The sequence below is a fragment of the Hippopotamus amphibius genome, chromosome 3, assembly GCF_030028045.1.
Source record: "Hippopotamus amphibius kiboko isolate mHipAmp2 chromosome 3, mHipAmp2.hap2, whole genome shotgun sequence".
NCBI classification, from domain to species: Eukaryota; Metazoa; Chordata; class Mammalia; order Artiodactyla; family Hippopotamidae; genus Hippopotamus; species Hippopotamus amphibius.
The window spans coordinates 41,561,465-41,577,635 of NC_080188.1; the positions used below are offsets into that span (position 1 = coordinate 41,561,465).

General features: G+C 33.5%; 1 protein-coding gene across 5 annotated transcripts in view; it reads left to right on the forward strand.

Moving 5' to 3' along the window:
- The window catches only part of LOC130848116 (YTH domain-containing protein 1), a 50,071-nt gene extending 34,312 nt beyond the window's left edge, over positions 1–15,759 (forward strand). For 3 of the 5 annotated variants that reach the window (XM_057726077.1, XM_057726073.1, XM_057726075.1), the window contains 10 exons: positions 648–756; positions 838–955; positions 6,068–6,152; positions 7,136–7,302; positions 9,845–9,927; positions 11,205–11,241; positions 11,314–11,377; positions 11,481–11,543; positions 13,065–13,199; positions 14,766–15,759. In XM_057726077.1, the coding sequence (XP_057582060.1) occupies positions 648–756; positions 838–955; positions 6,068–6,152; positions 7,136–7,302; positions 9,845–9,927; positions 11,205–11,241; positions 11,314–11,377; positions 11,481–11,543; positions 13,065–13,199; positions 14,766–14,990 (1,086 nt within the window). In that variant the 3' untranslated portion in view covers positions 14,991–15,759. The remainder of the gene's footprint in view (positions 1–647; positions 757–837; positions 956–6,067; positions 6,153–7,135; positions 7,303–9,844; positions 9,928–11,204; positions 11,242–11,313; positions 11,378–11,480; positions 11,544–13,064; positions 13,200–14,765) is intronic. The other 2 variants (XM_057726074.1, XM_057726076.1) reach the window with 1 other exon arrangement.
- Positions 15,760–16,171: the final 412 nt, after the last annotated feature.

Here is a 16,171-nt window from a genome sequence, read left to right on the forward strand (position 1 = left end):
TTTTTTTTTAAGCTCTTTATTGGAATATATTTGCTTTACACTCTTGTACCAGCTCTTGAGGTACACCAAAGTGAATCAGCTGTATTTATACATATATCCCCATATCCCCTCCCTCCCTGTCCTGGCCCTCTAAGGCATCACCCATCATTGAGTTGATCTCCCTTTGCTATACAGCAACTTCCCACTAGTTATCTGTTTTACAGTTGGTAGTATATATATGTCTATGCTACTCTCTCACTTCGTCCCAGCTTCCCCTTCATGGCCCGCGCCCAGCCCCAAGGCACTTCTTAAAGAAGAAATATACACATTGTGATTCACCTTCAAACAAAATGTTTTTACCACAGTAAATGGTTCTGATTTTAAAGTGATTGTAGGTGATTGTTTTTCGTGTATAAAATTCTAGTCCATACATTTTGATCACCCCTGTCCCCATATGTTTACTAATTGCTTTAATGATTTTGTTAAGGTTGGTAATTTTCTCCATGTTTTCCTGAGTGTTTAATAGATTATTCCATTTTTTTGACAGCTGATAAATAGGACCTTTATGCATTATAGATTATTGGTAGCCTTGTTCTTTTGCAAATATAATTGGAAAGATAAAAAATTTACATTAATTTCAGTCTGTGATCTTTAACTCATTTATATAGGGTGTATGGTCTACACTGCCAGTAAATGAGAAGAAATTAAATGCTGCGTTCAGATCTGCTAGGAGTGTTATCTTAATATTTTCTGTGAGAGAGAGTGGAAAATTTCAAGGTAAGAGTAAAAATAATTTGTACGTGTAAAAACATTAATTATATTTGCATCTATATATTATGTTGTGATTTATCCTCTTAGGATTTGCAAGACTTTCTTCAGAATCGCATCATGGAGGCTCTCCTATACATTGGGTACTTCCAGCAGGAATGAATGCTAAAATGCTGGGAGGTGTCTTTAAAATTGACTGGATTTGCAGGTAAATCACACACTTCAGTGTAGATAATTCAAGTTGGCTTGTTTTGAATGAGCTACCAGTTGAGAATAATGTTAAAACACCACAGTTATTTAGTTTTATTATTTTAATTATTCTCCCCTTTTTTGGTCTTAGTCTGATTGGGATCTGTAGTTTATTTAACAGTGTTAAAGCAAAAATATTATGCTTAGATTGTCTTGTTTACCACCTTTATAATCTGACATAGGATGCAGAGGGCAAAGATTAATTTAGTTGAGTTTTATGTGTTTCATTTTCATTGGTTCTCTGTGTTAGTAATATGGCAGTAAATTTATGAATGAGACAGTTGCTTGGAATGTTATTTAGAATATATTTATGTTTAGTGATTTAACATGCCATTTCATTACTGTGGAGTGGGAAAATAGTCACCCTTTGACTTGGCTAATAACATTTTGGAGGTGACTAATTTAGTTGTGAACGAGTAGTGTTTAAGGAAGTTAGCAAATCATGTTAGTTGACGTGATGTTTTGAAACTGGAGTAATTAAGATTTAAATGTTTGTTAGAAAAACAGACATTTTGAACTCTGTTATTTGACCTTTTTTTGTCCTTAACTAAATGATTGTACATTATTTTAAAAAATGATGAAAGAAGTCAATTTAGATAATATAAACAAACTTAACACTTAGCAAATGGACAGTCTCTTGTTGAGAACTGCAAAATGGGGCAGAAGGCAGAAAGCTCTTGTAGGATAAATAGTAAAGAACAAGGAAGAGAGGAATAAGAAAATATCTGATTGGAGGGGGCCACATAGTCAACCTTGTTTGGGATGAGGAAGCCCAGAGTTGGCTTGGCATTTGGGGGTTGGCTGACTGGATATGTTGCATTTCTGGTCAAGTTGAGCATTTACAGGGACATGAAAGTTATCTAAGTTTCAGTTTGCTGGCTTGGCACCCTGGGTAGGAGTGGCTCCATCTTGGGCCCAGAAAGTTATTTCAACAATATGAAAAGCTGATTACTTAAGTAAACTTTATATGGCTTGCACAAATCTGCTGCTTGTAAAATTAATTTTAGTTAAACAAGAATTACCTGAAAGGGACCATATGGATTTTATCATAAGTCAGTTTTGGTGGATTTTGAAGGGGGATAGAGGAATTGGTTAAGGAAAAATGCTATTCGTATTCAGGAAAGCAGACTAGCACAAAGAAGAGCCATGAAATCAGAAACCATGGGGTAGCGGGGTGGGGGGTTGGTGTGAGGTATGTAGGTGGGATAGGGAGCCACCTTTCTAATGAAACAGTCAAGAACAAAAGGCAAAGATGAATAGTAATGTGGGCCAGCCTAAGGAGTTAAACCTTTACTATTGGACGGTGAGGAACTATGAAAATACATGGGCAGTGATACAGTGGAGGTAGTGTATTAGGTTGATGTTTAATAGAGTAGCAAAAAACTATATGCATATAAATATGTCACCATTATTTATCCCATCATTACTTTCTATAGGGAAAAATTAAAAGCAATCTAAATTCTCCCATATAAGAAATTGGTTAAGTAAATTACAGTTTGTCACTTAAATGTAATACGTAGAAATAATTGTCCATGTAATAACATGGAAAGATATAACAAATGAAAGAATGGATAATTACAATGTTGGAATGCATTGTTAGGGTGCTGAGACTATAGATGGTATTCCCATACTCCATTGTACCTAGGGTTTTTAAATATAAATTTATAATTCTTAATTTCTAAAGTTAAATCATAATTCAAAATTATAAAATTTAAAAATCTGGTAGCAGTTTATAGGGAAGACAAGGTGCCAGTTATTTTTTAGCAGAGAGAGACATTTTTACTTATTTTTTTGGATGGATAACTAAATGCCTTTTAAAGGAGAGATTTCTTAAGTCTGTGATTTTATGACTAGAAACATTATTGGTGTCACTGGAAAATATCTGGAGATGATACTTTCTGAGGAGTACATGAAAAATAATTATCCAGTTTTAGATTGGTGGTAGCAGATTTTATTTTGAATGTTACTTGTTTTATTAACCTTTTATTTTCAAATTATTGATAAGGAAATTTATTTCTTAATTTTAGAAGATGAGTTTAATTTATTCACAGATTATTATCTTCATTTTCTTCTTTATTGACTTTCTGACTCTTCTACTAACTCATTTGAAATATATATAGCAGCAGAAGAGGTACAAACCTAAATAGTTCATCCTGCTAACGTTTTGTGCAAAATTTTGAGTTGTAAATTTTTAAATTATTTTTAAGTAAGTTTTAGATTTACCTGGAAAGAATTTTCTTGAATTAAAAAAACAAAGAACTATAACTTAAAAAAAATACTCTTAAGTATGTTCAAGAGTAATTTTATAGTACTTGGTAGTGCTTGGGGCACGTGATAGTGTTAGCAATGCATTGATATTTTCCTTGAGTAAGTCACTTGAACTCTAAATTTTCTATATGAAATGAGAATTACATTTGACCTTCAGTGTTAGAAGGGTTAAACTTCAATAAATATAAACCCTAAGGGCTTTGCTATCAGTAGCTGCTATTGATATGTTTTCTTTTCAGATGTGATAGTTTATTAGAGTTTTATTTTAAGCACCTTTTGGATTTAATAGTAACTGGCCTTGAGTTTTTTTAGGTGTGGTCCCTGGATCACTTGCATCACTAGTATCTTGATTATTAAAGTGCAGAATCCTGACATGCATCTCAAACCTGTAGGCACATTGGAGTTTAAAACTAGATGGTGTATGGTAGCAGATAGGGAAGGAGGCATTAAAAGTGACTTAAGTTGCCACTGGGAGTTAGATCAAAATAAGGCTAAAATCTATAAAATGTCATTCAACCAGAATTAAATCTACTGATGATATTATATTTTAACCTCATCTCTTTCATGTCCAGTCCAGATAACCCATTTTTCTTTCATGGTTTCTCTATGTTATTCCTTTTAGCTTTAGTGACCAAACAACTGTCTAGTACATAAGAGCCTCTGTACAGTCTCATGTTCTTTTGTTAAATATGCCCCATTTACTAAGGTCCTTCAGGCAGGGAATCACTGCCATGTTACCTAGAGTACTCACAGTAAAGATAATCATCTGTAGGCTTCTTCGTTACGTCTGCTCAAAAGCTGACTTTTAGGATGCTTGCTCTGTAATCGTGATGACCACAGATGTGTAATTTCTCTTAGTCTTAATCTGAGCTCTGTTTTGCTCTGTGATATTCAGGCTGGGATTAACTGATTTGTCAAAACAAGGGGCAGATGTCTCTAGAATCTAGTTAGAACCAGTGCCACCAGAGAATTTTAACCGCAAGTGACTCAACCAGCTCAACATATGCCTTTGTTTTGGACCTAAGCTTTCCATTGCTAATGTTCAAATAACAGCGGTAACTCTTTGTAATATAATTTGTAACCTTCCTGCACTTTGGTAGTTGTAGGTTATTTATTCCTTTTAGTAACTTTTTTTAAGCTGGCAATTTAGAGGAAAAGTCTAAGAATATTAAAATACACAGTTTTTAACTATAGATCTGTGCCTGGATATTCTAGGCTTTTGGTATGGACTTATTCTAGCTTAATGATACTCTTTACTCCTGCCTTCCCTGAAAAGGGGGGATGGAGCTGTGTGTGTGTATGGATATATATACACATGCTCTTGATGTGTGATATAAGATGTCTTTTAGATGAAGAATCCAGGCCTTTTAGTAGTACCTAGCGGGCATTTGCATCATTCACTGCTCACTTTCTCACATACATTCACATCACCACCACCACAGATATGCCACCTTGATACTTCAATTTTAGATATACTTCTTTTTTCCTGTAAGTGTCAAAATATTTTCTGGGGTTTAAAAAAGTTGTATAAAATTTGAGCATTTAATATTCATCTTTAAGAAAATTCACATGAGGTTAAAATAAATGGTTATATAACTTGTCCACTGGACCAGGTTATTTGCTTGTATTTTTTCTTCTCCATTATGTCTTTGCTCAGATCCTTTTTATTGCTTCAAATGCAACCCTGCCTTACCTCTCTACCTTTGGCTTTTCCCAAGTCACTTCTCTTTCAGGCTTATCCCATATGCCACCTTTTCCAGAAAGCATTTTCTGATTGTTTTTACTTTCTTTCCAAAACAGATATGACCATCCACATTAAAAACAAAACTTCTATACTCTGCTTATGGTACCCATTCTTTTACAAAATAATTGTTTGTGCTTGTTTATTCTTTGACAAAAGCTATGGAAGAAAGGTTAGGAATGCAAGCTGTTTTTCTTATTCATTTTTGAATGTCCTTTGAGCAGTTTCACTTGTATTGTAGGTGTAATAGGTAGCTCTTTAATTAAAGCATTTATTTAATTTGGCATTATGCATTTTATGCACAAGTAGATGAAACCTTATTGAATGATGTTAATTTCTGATTTTTTTTTGACAACAAGTGTTTATTACATGTCATGTTTGTGTTCATTGTTGTGCTTAGGTTAATAACTATAAAAATGCAGGATATCTTTTTTCAACTTGGGAAGAGCATTTTGTCCTGTGACTCAGAGAGCTTAGCGTCAGAGTTTGTTTAAATTATATAGGTATAGCACTGTAGTGTAAGTAAAGTGCTTAATTAATACTTGCAAATATATGAATTTATAAATATAAAAATTTGTATCATCAAGAACCATTCCATATGTGGTGGGGAGTATTGATTTATCAAAAAGGGAGGACACTTGAATCTGGGAAAAGCAGCCCTGAACCAAGGATGGGGACAAATATTTTCATTTGATATTAACTGCCTGGTTATAAGCTTTCTCTCTCTGTTGATCAGTTATTAAAAAATAGAAGATTTTTAGTACACAGAAGCAAGAAATATGCTAGACATTTGAAATGTTATTTCATTTACAAACTACTTAAAACAAGTATGAAGTAGGTGGTGATATCCTTATTTATAAGATGAAGAAACCCAGGTTCAGAGAAGTTGAGAGAGAGCTGGGATTTAAACCCCAAATTATCTCGGTTTCCAAGCTCATTTTCTTAAGTGTGTTATTTAGCTTTTTTTTTGATTACACATGGGAGTGAGTCTCATAGTATAAAGTCTTTAAAGGATTCTGCAAAATAATATAATAATAATAATTGATATTACTTTGTATTTAGGCGTGAATTACCCTTCACTAAGTCGGCTCATCTCACCAATCCTTGGAATGAACATAAGCCAGTAAAGATCGGACGTGATGGACAGGTTTGTTGTTTTAATTGATTCTTTAAAAAATGTATTTAATCAACCCTTTTAGAGATCTTTATTGGAGGATATTTAAAACCATTTTTGAATGAATTTGTGGGAAGATATTCTTATTTGGAGTTTGTGATTACTGTGATTGTGACTGATTAATCTGACCTCCATTAATGTTGAGGATAGGTAGTTTTATATGATACTTCATTAATATTATTGAAGGAAAAGTTTTTGAAGAGAATTGGCGTGATTTCAAATGGTTTTTAAACGTATTATTACTGTTTAACAGATTCTGAACTTCATATAATACATTTTAGAAATGCCATTTAACATCTTTGGTGAAGTTTTCTGAGTAGAAGGAAGCTTTATTTCATCAGAGAGAAGTGTGTGTACTCAGGTTTTCAAATCTGCAAATGAGAGTAAAGGCATGTAGTAATTTAAAATAAAACCAAACCTGTGACCCTTACAGTTTCTACATGTAATTTTGAACTAGGTTTTCATTGCTCATAAGTGAAAATTTTGGTATTTGAAAATAAAATTTAATTTAAAAAAGTCCAAAGATTAGTCTGCCTTTGTAGTTAATATAATGGATTTAAGTGCATTTAGCAGTTTATAATTATGAAATTTGTTGACACACAAACATGTTTTTCCTTCACTGTATTAAGATGGATGACTTTGTCCTGATACTTCTGTATTTTGCACAAAGAAATATTCCTCTGTTGCAGAGGGTGATTGTCACAGAATTTTTTGTATAGCTAACTTTGGAAATTGTACACCTTTAATTTTTCCCTTTATATAAACACATGAAACACTTTTGAAAGGTTTTTTTAAGAACTTCTCAAGAAAGTTTATCAGAATCTCATATGATCATCAACTTTGGGAAGGAAGCCTCTGTGTTAGTCTGTTTTTGTTCTTGTACATGAGGAAAATACGAGTCTTTTGAAAGTTTCTCCTTTTTTTTCATCTTGTAAATTACTACTTTCCTATTCTAGGAAATTGAACTTGAATGTGGAACCCAGCTTTGTCTTCTCTTTCCCCCTGATGAAAGTATTGACTTGTATCAGGTCATTCATAAAATGCGTCACAAGAGAAGAATGCATTCTCAGCCCCGATCAAGAGGACGTCCATCCCGTCGAGAACCAGTCCGGGATGTGGGAAGGTTAGAAACGTTCTTTGGACTGATAATAGGCACATGTATCAGAATAACATGATGGAGGAATGTGATTCGTCAAAAGTTTGTCCTGCGGTAAAGAAGAAAGAGAAAATCCTCAAATCAAGCTGCATGGACTAGTTTGTGGCTTCATTGAGGATTTCACATGGTCACCTTGGTCTCAGTCATTTTTCAAGAGGAAAATGGGGATCTTTCCTTATGCAGAAAAAATTATCTGCTAAAGAGTGATAACCAGTTTAGATTAGATAATAATCTGATAATACAATGTATACCATTGAAATGAGGTAGGCCTTTGTTGCTAAGAACAGGCTAGAAAGGAGGAAGAGGAGGAAATCTTTATTTGCAAAAATTGTTAATATTTTGTAAAAAGCCTTTTCTTTCAGGTGTGTCTCTGGATAAGCCTTATCAGATATGGGACTTTTATAAAGGATCACTAATGTTTTTTCAGAAGATGACGCCTCATTTAGAGGATAAAATATTTTAAGTTATTTTGATATTCAAGAGGAGCATTATTGGGACTATTTCAAATTTTACCATCGTGATGTGTTAACCCCATTGTCAAATATTGTCTAACATGTACCCAGTGAATTCACACATCTTGCTGAGCTTCTGAAAACAATAGGTTCTTTCCAAAGGGGATCAAGTGGCCCTGGGAGACCCGGCAACAAACCAAAAAGAAGGGCTGTTGCTGTGTCTGCAACAAACCAAAAAGAAGGGCTGTTGCTGTGTCTGTTTACAACTTTTCCAGATGCTGGCAGTACCTGTGGACTTAAAGTGTTTTTTAGAGGATCGCCATGGTTATTGATCACTACTTTATGAACTAAACAGCATTTTCCAGGAGAAGGGGGTTTAACTTGTTGCAGAATTGGAGAAGTCTTTGCAAAGGACTGATTTAAGCCCTTCTACCCAACACCTTCCCCTGTATAGATTTGCATACAGCTAAATCTAAAATATCCTGCTAAAGACTGTTGGATATGTGGTTGATGGGATGAAACCTTTGGTTAAGTTTCCTTTTGGTGGAAACATCCTGTGGTAGGTACAGATAATCCAACAAGAGTCCCCATTTCTTTGAGCTTAAGAAGGACGCTGTCAAGTAGGTAGGAGGAAACCTGGCAGAGCCCCCTTATTTTTGGCCTAAAAGGACTGAGCACCGAGATGTCTTTTGAAGTTTTAAGCTAAGAGGTTTCCAGTGCAATACAGTACATACAAGTGAAGTTTTTACCTCAGTTTTGCAATGGACTGTAAACTATACTTATTACACCACTACACCTTCTCTCAAGCCTGCCAGGGCCTCCATATTTGTATGTGGCTTACAGCTTAAAGTCAGTAGTTGGACTACTTTATGAACTGTTACTATCATGTTTTATACCGGTCGTAAATGCACTCCCCAAACTACAAGAAAGCGGTATGTTTATTTTTTAAACCAGCTTTTAATTTTCTTAGTCTTATTTATTGTAGATGCAACTGTTTTTATTCTGTTGGGGGGCTTGGGTTTATTGCAGCTTCATAGTTTGAGTGAACTTGTGTTGCAAAAGTTAATGAAAGCAGTTGATATTCAGAGAAATAGCTGGAAAACTAGTGATGCCAGGTTATTGTGTAGTTTTTTACGTTAAGGGTAAAAAGATATATTATTACCTTAAAAACTTGGATTTTTGTTTTTCTTTTGTGTAGCTCTATTAAATGCTAAGTAAAATGAAGTGTATTTAATGATGTATTTACATTAACCATTGAGATTATGAAAGATAGTGAAGAGCAACCCTCTGCGGACAGTAAAATTTCACCTTCTAAAGAATACACTTTGAACTCATTTTTATGAACTCTGTTAAAACTCTGCCCCATTACTTGCCAGTTTTATTTTGAGGCATTTGTCTCTGGAAGAAAATTCCCGTAATTCCTAAATGTTATTAACTTCAGATATTAGTTTTTCAAAGTATTAAGATTTTCAAAGCTTTTCTGTGAAGTCACTTTTAATAAGTATCAATTTTTTGTACGATCATGTGAAAAGTATAATTTTGTGCAAAGCAGAAGAAAAATATTTAAGAAATTCTTAATTTTCTTTATACTTAGCCTAAAATGACATTAGTAAGTTTAAATATATAGATTTTAGAGTAACCTGTTGTGTTATGATGAAATAATTTTTTTCCCCTTTCTTTTTTACCTGAATGGAGACTTTATTTGAGAAAGACTGGATGTTTATATTAGTTTGAGGGCAGCTCATTTACTTTTGTTTAGGTTACTAAAATGTAATTTACATGTTTTGAGCAGATTTCTCTTTGCAAGTGTCTCATCATAGCATGAGGATTACAGAGAATATCTATTTCTAGCAACACATCTAAGGATTGGTGTATAGTAATTAGTCTGAGGAATTAAAATTTAGGTATTTTAATATATTTCTCACCAAAAATTAGGGTGTTATTTTAAAGAAAATAATGAGGTTTTCTTTGTGCGTATTTCTGTCACAAACACTTGCTTTGCTGTTTGTTCTCCGAGCAGTTTTTGGTTTAATTTCTAATGTGTCTAATTTGTGTAGGCGTCGACCAGAAGATTATGATATTCATAACAGCAGAAAGAAACCAAGGATTGACTATGCCCCTGAGTTTCATCAGAGACCAGGTTAATATTTTATAATCCTGCAGCTATTTGACTTGAAATTATTAGAAACAACAACAACAACAACAACACAGACTTCTATCACCTGTAGTTTTAAGAGTGAGAAAACTTTAGGATGCAGCTACTTAAACCTTAGGGGATTATTAATAGTTCTCATTTAGTAATTCTTCTGCTACTTTGTTAAGGTTGTTTATTCTAGTGTGACTCATTAGCATAATCTGTTAAATACCTGAAATTACTAATTTATCGTTATTGCACAAATGGAAACTGCACTTGTGTTTTTAAGATTAAATGTAGTTAGGGAAAGCAATGATCTTACACTCTGTTAGGCTTTTTATTCCCTTTGATACTTAGTAGTTCATGTGTATACTACTTTAATTGGAAACTGAAATTATGCTATATTTTTCTAAATAAAAATATCTTTGACTTCATGTTTTTTAGAGAGGAATGGGAAATACTTGGTTTGTAATCTAAAAGAAGCTCTTCAGTTAGTCTTTCCCTTACCGGAGTTGAAAAAGGCAAACTCTGTTTGAGAGAAGATACTTGTTTAAAGCAGTCAGTGATACAGTTATAAAAATTAGGCAGTTTGGAAGTTGCTGTTAGTGAGCATTACAGCATTGTTACGTGACAAGTGGCTTGATAAGCCTCATTCTTCTCCAAAATGGGATATTCTAGAGAGTAAAATTAAAGTTTTCCCCAGTAACTTGGCCACTCAGATTTTTTATATTTTAATTTACTGAGTCCTTATGAAAAGGAGGGAGAGTATTTCTTTTATTACCATGGTTCTTTTATTTAAAGTGTATATATTTTGCATTTTTGCAACTTATGTAATTTTGTTTTTCTTCCCTTAAGTTTGCATTTTTAAAACTGGTTGACTTAGCGAGTCTTATATATACTCAAGGTGGAAGGTAAACTATTTGTTTTAAGGAAGACCTATTACAGTGTCCTCAAGATAATTCCTCTGCCCTTACCTTCCTTATGGTGCAGCATGAAGAAATTTCTGTCTAGCAAGAATTGGGGTGTGGATTTAGAAGATCCATATGAAAACCTCTCTAGCAGTTTATAATTCTGTGATATCAGTAAGTTATTTAGTTACTTTCTAAATTATTATGTAATCTGAGAAGAAAATCTGAAAATGGAATAATACAATAATAGCATCATTTAATAACATCACTATTATTTCATGGGAAGAATTGAAATGAGTGGTAAGGAAGGTTTAATTATAATGCCATAATAAAAAATATAAATTTGATATACTAAAATGCTTGATGTTTGAACAGGGTATTTAAAGGATCCACGATACCAGGAAGTAGATAGGTAAGTTGGGTTCACTCTTGTTTAGTTTTGAATTACATTGTTGGAACTAGTTTATGAATTACCTGAATTTAGTTTCACAAATCTTATTCCCAACAGACGGTTTTCAGGAGTTCGCCGAGATGTGTTTTTAAATGGGGTAAGCATTTTTTATATTTAATGTACATAAAATCAGTATCTGATTTACTTTGTAAGTTCTGGATTTTTTATTTATTTATTGACATTGTCATCTTTCATTTTAGTCCTACAATGATTATGTGAGGGAATTTCATAACATGGGACCACCACCACCTTGGCAAGGAATGGTTTGTATTATTCTACTTTGCAAGTTATTTAACTACATTTGCAGTTCCATGCATTTTGAATGCTTACTTGGAATATGTTTATACCAGTTACCCATTAAGAGATTTAAAATACATATCTTGGGTGATAATTACATGCTGTTTTTAAAACTAAAGGCTAATAAATGACTTGATTTGATAGTACATGCTTAATTGATAGGTGTTATGATTCATTATTGTAGTGGCTAGTAGTGCAAACTCTTTGGAATTCAAATACTTTCCCTTCTCAACTCTGACCTTGGACAAGTTTCATAATACTTTTTTTTTTTTTTTTTTTAAATTTTCCTTATCTGTAAAACTCAGTGAGCACCCATTCATTCTTTGGTTCCTTAAACTAATATTTAGTACCTACTCTTTTCAGGGCACTGTGCTTGCTCTGGCTGGGTGTACACTGGTGAATAAATTGGACATTATGCCTATCATTGCATGGCTTAAAATATAATGAAATAGTGTCACCTTCGTAGAGTTGCCGAGAAGCTAAATTTACAAAGTACGTGTAAAGTTTAGCATAGTGCCTGACCCTAGTATTCAGCGAATTCTCTGTATTAAATAATGTAATTAAACCCTGTTCTTAAACTTTAATTTTTTCCTTTCTTTAAGAAAACTGGATATTCTTCTTAGAGTATATTTTAAGGTATTGGGGTAGTTGAAGCATTAGTCCCTAAAAAATAAAAACTTGGAAGTTTAAGTAGTTATGATTGTTTCTTACCTTTTTTATCTTAAATGCTGCCTGTAATGTGGCCTTTTCATCTGACTTTTGTTTCATTTAAGGTACTGTATACAGATAGATGAATTATGAGATTTCTTTTCTTCAGATTCTATGAAAGTAAAGAAATATATAATAATATTAACTTGGCACTAACTAGGGGAGAAATATCTTTGATTTTCCGTTATTCATTTTATAATGGCATGTAAAAGTTCATTAGATCCTGGAGTGTTTTTTGTTTATGTTTGTTTGTTTGTTTTTAAGCGTACATTTCCACATAGTGGTTAAGATGACTGATTCTAGAGCTGGAATGCCTGATGATGTGTCTAACTTCCACGCCTTTACTAACAGTGTGATCTTAAGCAGGTTACTTAACCATTTGGTGCCTCAGTTTCCCCTTTGGTAAACCTGGATTATGTAGTAGTACCTGTCTGTAGGGTTGCTGTGAGAATTAAATGAGATATGTAAAGTGCTTGGGACAGTGCCTGGTCCATGGTAATCACTGTGTAATGAGGGCTTGCTATTTCTGTTAATATTTAAATGGTATGTTATAAAAGTATAAATATTAAATTTTAGAATATACGTAATTAGAGAGTTCATTACATATTTTCAGCAAGCAATAAAGAGGGTATTTTGAAGAATCCTAATACCATCAAAGTGAATGGCTTGTACAGATTAAATTATATGTGGGATGGGTGGTTTGGGTAGGGGAATTCTAAGAATGGTTTGTTTACAAGGATGTTTGGTAGATGCTTATGGAAGTGGTTTTCTGTTTTTAGACTCCTTATCCTGGAATGGAACAACCTCCACACCATCCTTACTATCAGCACCACGCTCCACCTCCTCAAGCTCATCCCCCTTACTCAGGACATCACCCAGTACCACATGAAGCAAGATACAGAGATAAACGAGTAGTAAGTGTATAAGAAGGCAGAAGTATGAGGGAACGCCTTAGAATTCTGTAGATAATTTAAATGTAGGGGATACCAGATTATGTTTAGTGATAGATGGTTTCATATTCTTACTGCAGACTGAAGTAACTTACAACTTGTTTTTATCAAAAATGGCTAATCCCTTTGATGATTTAGACTGTATTTGAGTTTGAGATTTCTGGGTCTTCAGTGTAGTAGTTGGGCTGAGTTTGTTTATTGAATATTACACACACACACGCACGCACGCACACATGCACGATGACTGTGCTGGGCCACATAAACATCCTTTTATCCCCCCACATGATGAAGAGCATGCGTATCTGAGAAGACTAGTCAGAGCAGTAGTTGCCTAGCCTATCTTTGAGATACTTTCATCTGTCATTTATTTCCTTATCCTCATTAGGATACTAATCCTTCAAAATAAAGTCATGCTAGGACCTTTAATATTCAGTAAAACAATTTGAGAATCCTGATTGACTAATAGACTTTAATTTAGTAGTTTTTTTTTTTTCTTCAGTCATAGGAGAAGAAATATACAGCCTATGTACAATGAAAACTTAGTTGACTAGCTGGGTTGTGGTGTTTTTAAAAATGCCTTTGGTAAATGATCACGTTATTTTCAAAAAAGGAAGTTTTTCTGAGATCATTTTACCAAAATATACTTGTCGTTTTTAACAAGTTCTGTTTTATGCACCTTTATATAGTAGTTTTTTGGTTTGCATATATGTATATCATGCTTATTAATATTCACATATTTATTACATATGAAGGGTAGTGTGGAATTGCTTTTGAACCTTATATTCTGCATATTTAAGCTGACTTTTGAAGAGACCAAGTTCAGTAAGTAGAGATGAGTTGAGAAATAAGAGTAGAAATTGAGAGCAGGGTTCAAGCTTAGAAGTAGCCACAGTGACAGCCTTGCGCCTCACTTAGTTGCTTATCTTAACCTTTGTTGTCCTCCTCAACCTTTTGTGTATTATTAGTGCCGTGTGGCATAGACTTCACAATCTTACTGCAGTACATATTTTCTTAAAATTCTGTCAGATTCCTGAATTGTCATTAACAGTGATATAGTTTGGAAGAAAATCAGGAATGGAAGAATTCCTAATTTCACCTTAAGGGGGCAGAGTTGGTTTGGTTTTAGATTGTAGAATCAAAGGAGGAAAAATAAGTAGGGTTTACCTCTGGCAGAAAAACATTGATGACATTTAATTTAGCATAGTTGGCAGCCTGTATTGATGTTTTAATCATGTGGTTGATGGTCATCATTAGGTGATTATTGTGGCATAAATCTTATAGGGATTGAGTGAAGAAATCATTAAATAGAAAACTGTATGAAATGATTTTTTAATGAGATTTGAATAATCTTTTGTAGGTGTCTAATTAGTAAGACAAAAAAATCCTTTTTCTAAACAATGTCAGAATTACATTCAGTGAATTAATGCATTAGGGCATTACTTTAGATTCTTTCTACCAGACAACAATTAAAGGGACTCATAAATTCCATTTGATTTTTGACATACCTTAGCCATTTCTTACCTTTTCTAGCACGATTATGATATGAGGGTGGATGATTTCCTTCGTCGAACACAAGCTGTCGTCAGTGGTCGGAGAAGTAGACCCCGTGAAAGAGATCGAGAGCGAGAGCGAGACCGCCCTAGAGACAACAGAAGAGACAGAGAGCGAGACAGAGGACGTGATAGAGAAAGAGAAAGAGAGCGATTATGTGATCGGGACAGAGACCGAGGGGAGAGAGGTCGATATAGAAGATAATGCGCTTTTGGAAGCACTGATTGTTAAAAGATAAAAAAAATCTTGTATTTTTCTTTTTGTGTGTGTTTACAAGTAGTAAATTTATTTTCAACTGTCTACTTAAAGTTCATTGTGTAGAAGGATTTATTATGACCCTCTTCGTTCCAAGCATGCAGTATAATAAGAACTGGAAAAACTCAAATCCTCCAAAAATGCAGTTGACAATTTGAGTTGACACTTTTATTGGGGCAGAATGAAACAGTCCAAGAATGTAGATATTGATTCAGTCTCCATAAATGTTCATCTACTTATAGTGTGTTCATCCTAGAGTTATTTTTTGTTTGTTTTCTTTCTTTTGGATCTTGATTGATGACTGCCATGATATTTTGCTTTGATGTATTTCTAAATGTAGTTGCACACGGTTCAGTAAGAATAATGCTGCTATCAAGTATGCAAATATTGAAGTATGATGGTTTGACTGTATGGCAGTGTTGTAGCAGCCTCTTGGTTTCTCCCTTTCCTTTTTTTTAATCTTAAAGTCACTTTTTATTTTTCTTCCATCTTCAATGATGAGAGCAATATTAAGAAGACATTGCTATCTAATTTTTAATCTTTTTAGATTAAAAAAATTCCTATGTTCAGTAGCATGGTTGATGCTATTGTTTAGCCTTCCCCTCCAAACTGTATACATTGGCTTGGAATGTTCACAACTTGCGTGTGTGGCAGCAGAAGATAATTCCCATATTCTACATTGCTACTGTTTTGTATAAAATAAATTGGTAAAGATTGACACTTATCTCTTGTATTTCTTGTCTGGATACAAGTTTGTTTTCTTATGTATTAGTAGTGGACATAAAAGAATGCTTTGTGTTAGGAATTGTGGGAACCCCATTTGTCTTTTTTTGCATATTTTATCAGAAATGATTAAGTCAATTATATTAAAAGCTATTTCTAATATAAGAACTACTGATGATACACAGTGGAATTTCATTGATATTTTGGTTAAGTATTCATCTGATAACATTTATTAATCTACTTTGGTTACAGGATTATTTCCTTTTTTCACGTTTTGTGTTTTCATCTTTTATAAGTTAACTACTTTCGATATTGTCTATTTTACTTTTAAAATACACTTTTAAAATTTAAGCATTTTGTAGTTATTTTAAGTTAATCATCAGTCCCTCTCAGTAGTAACAGCTGAA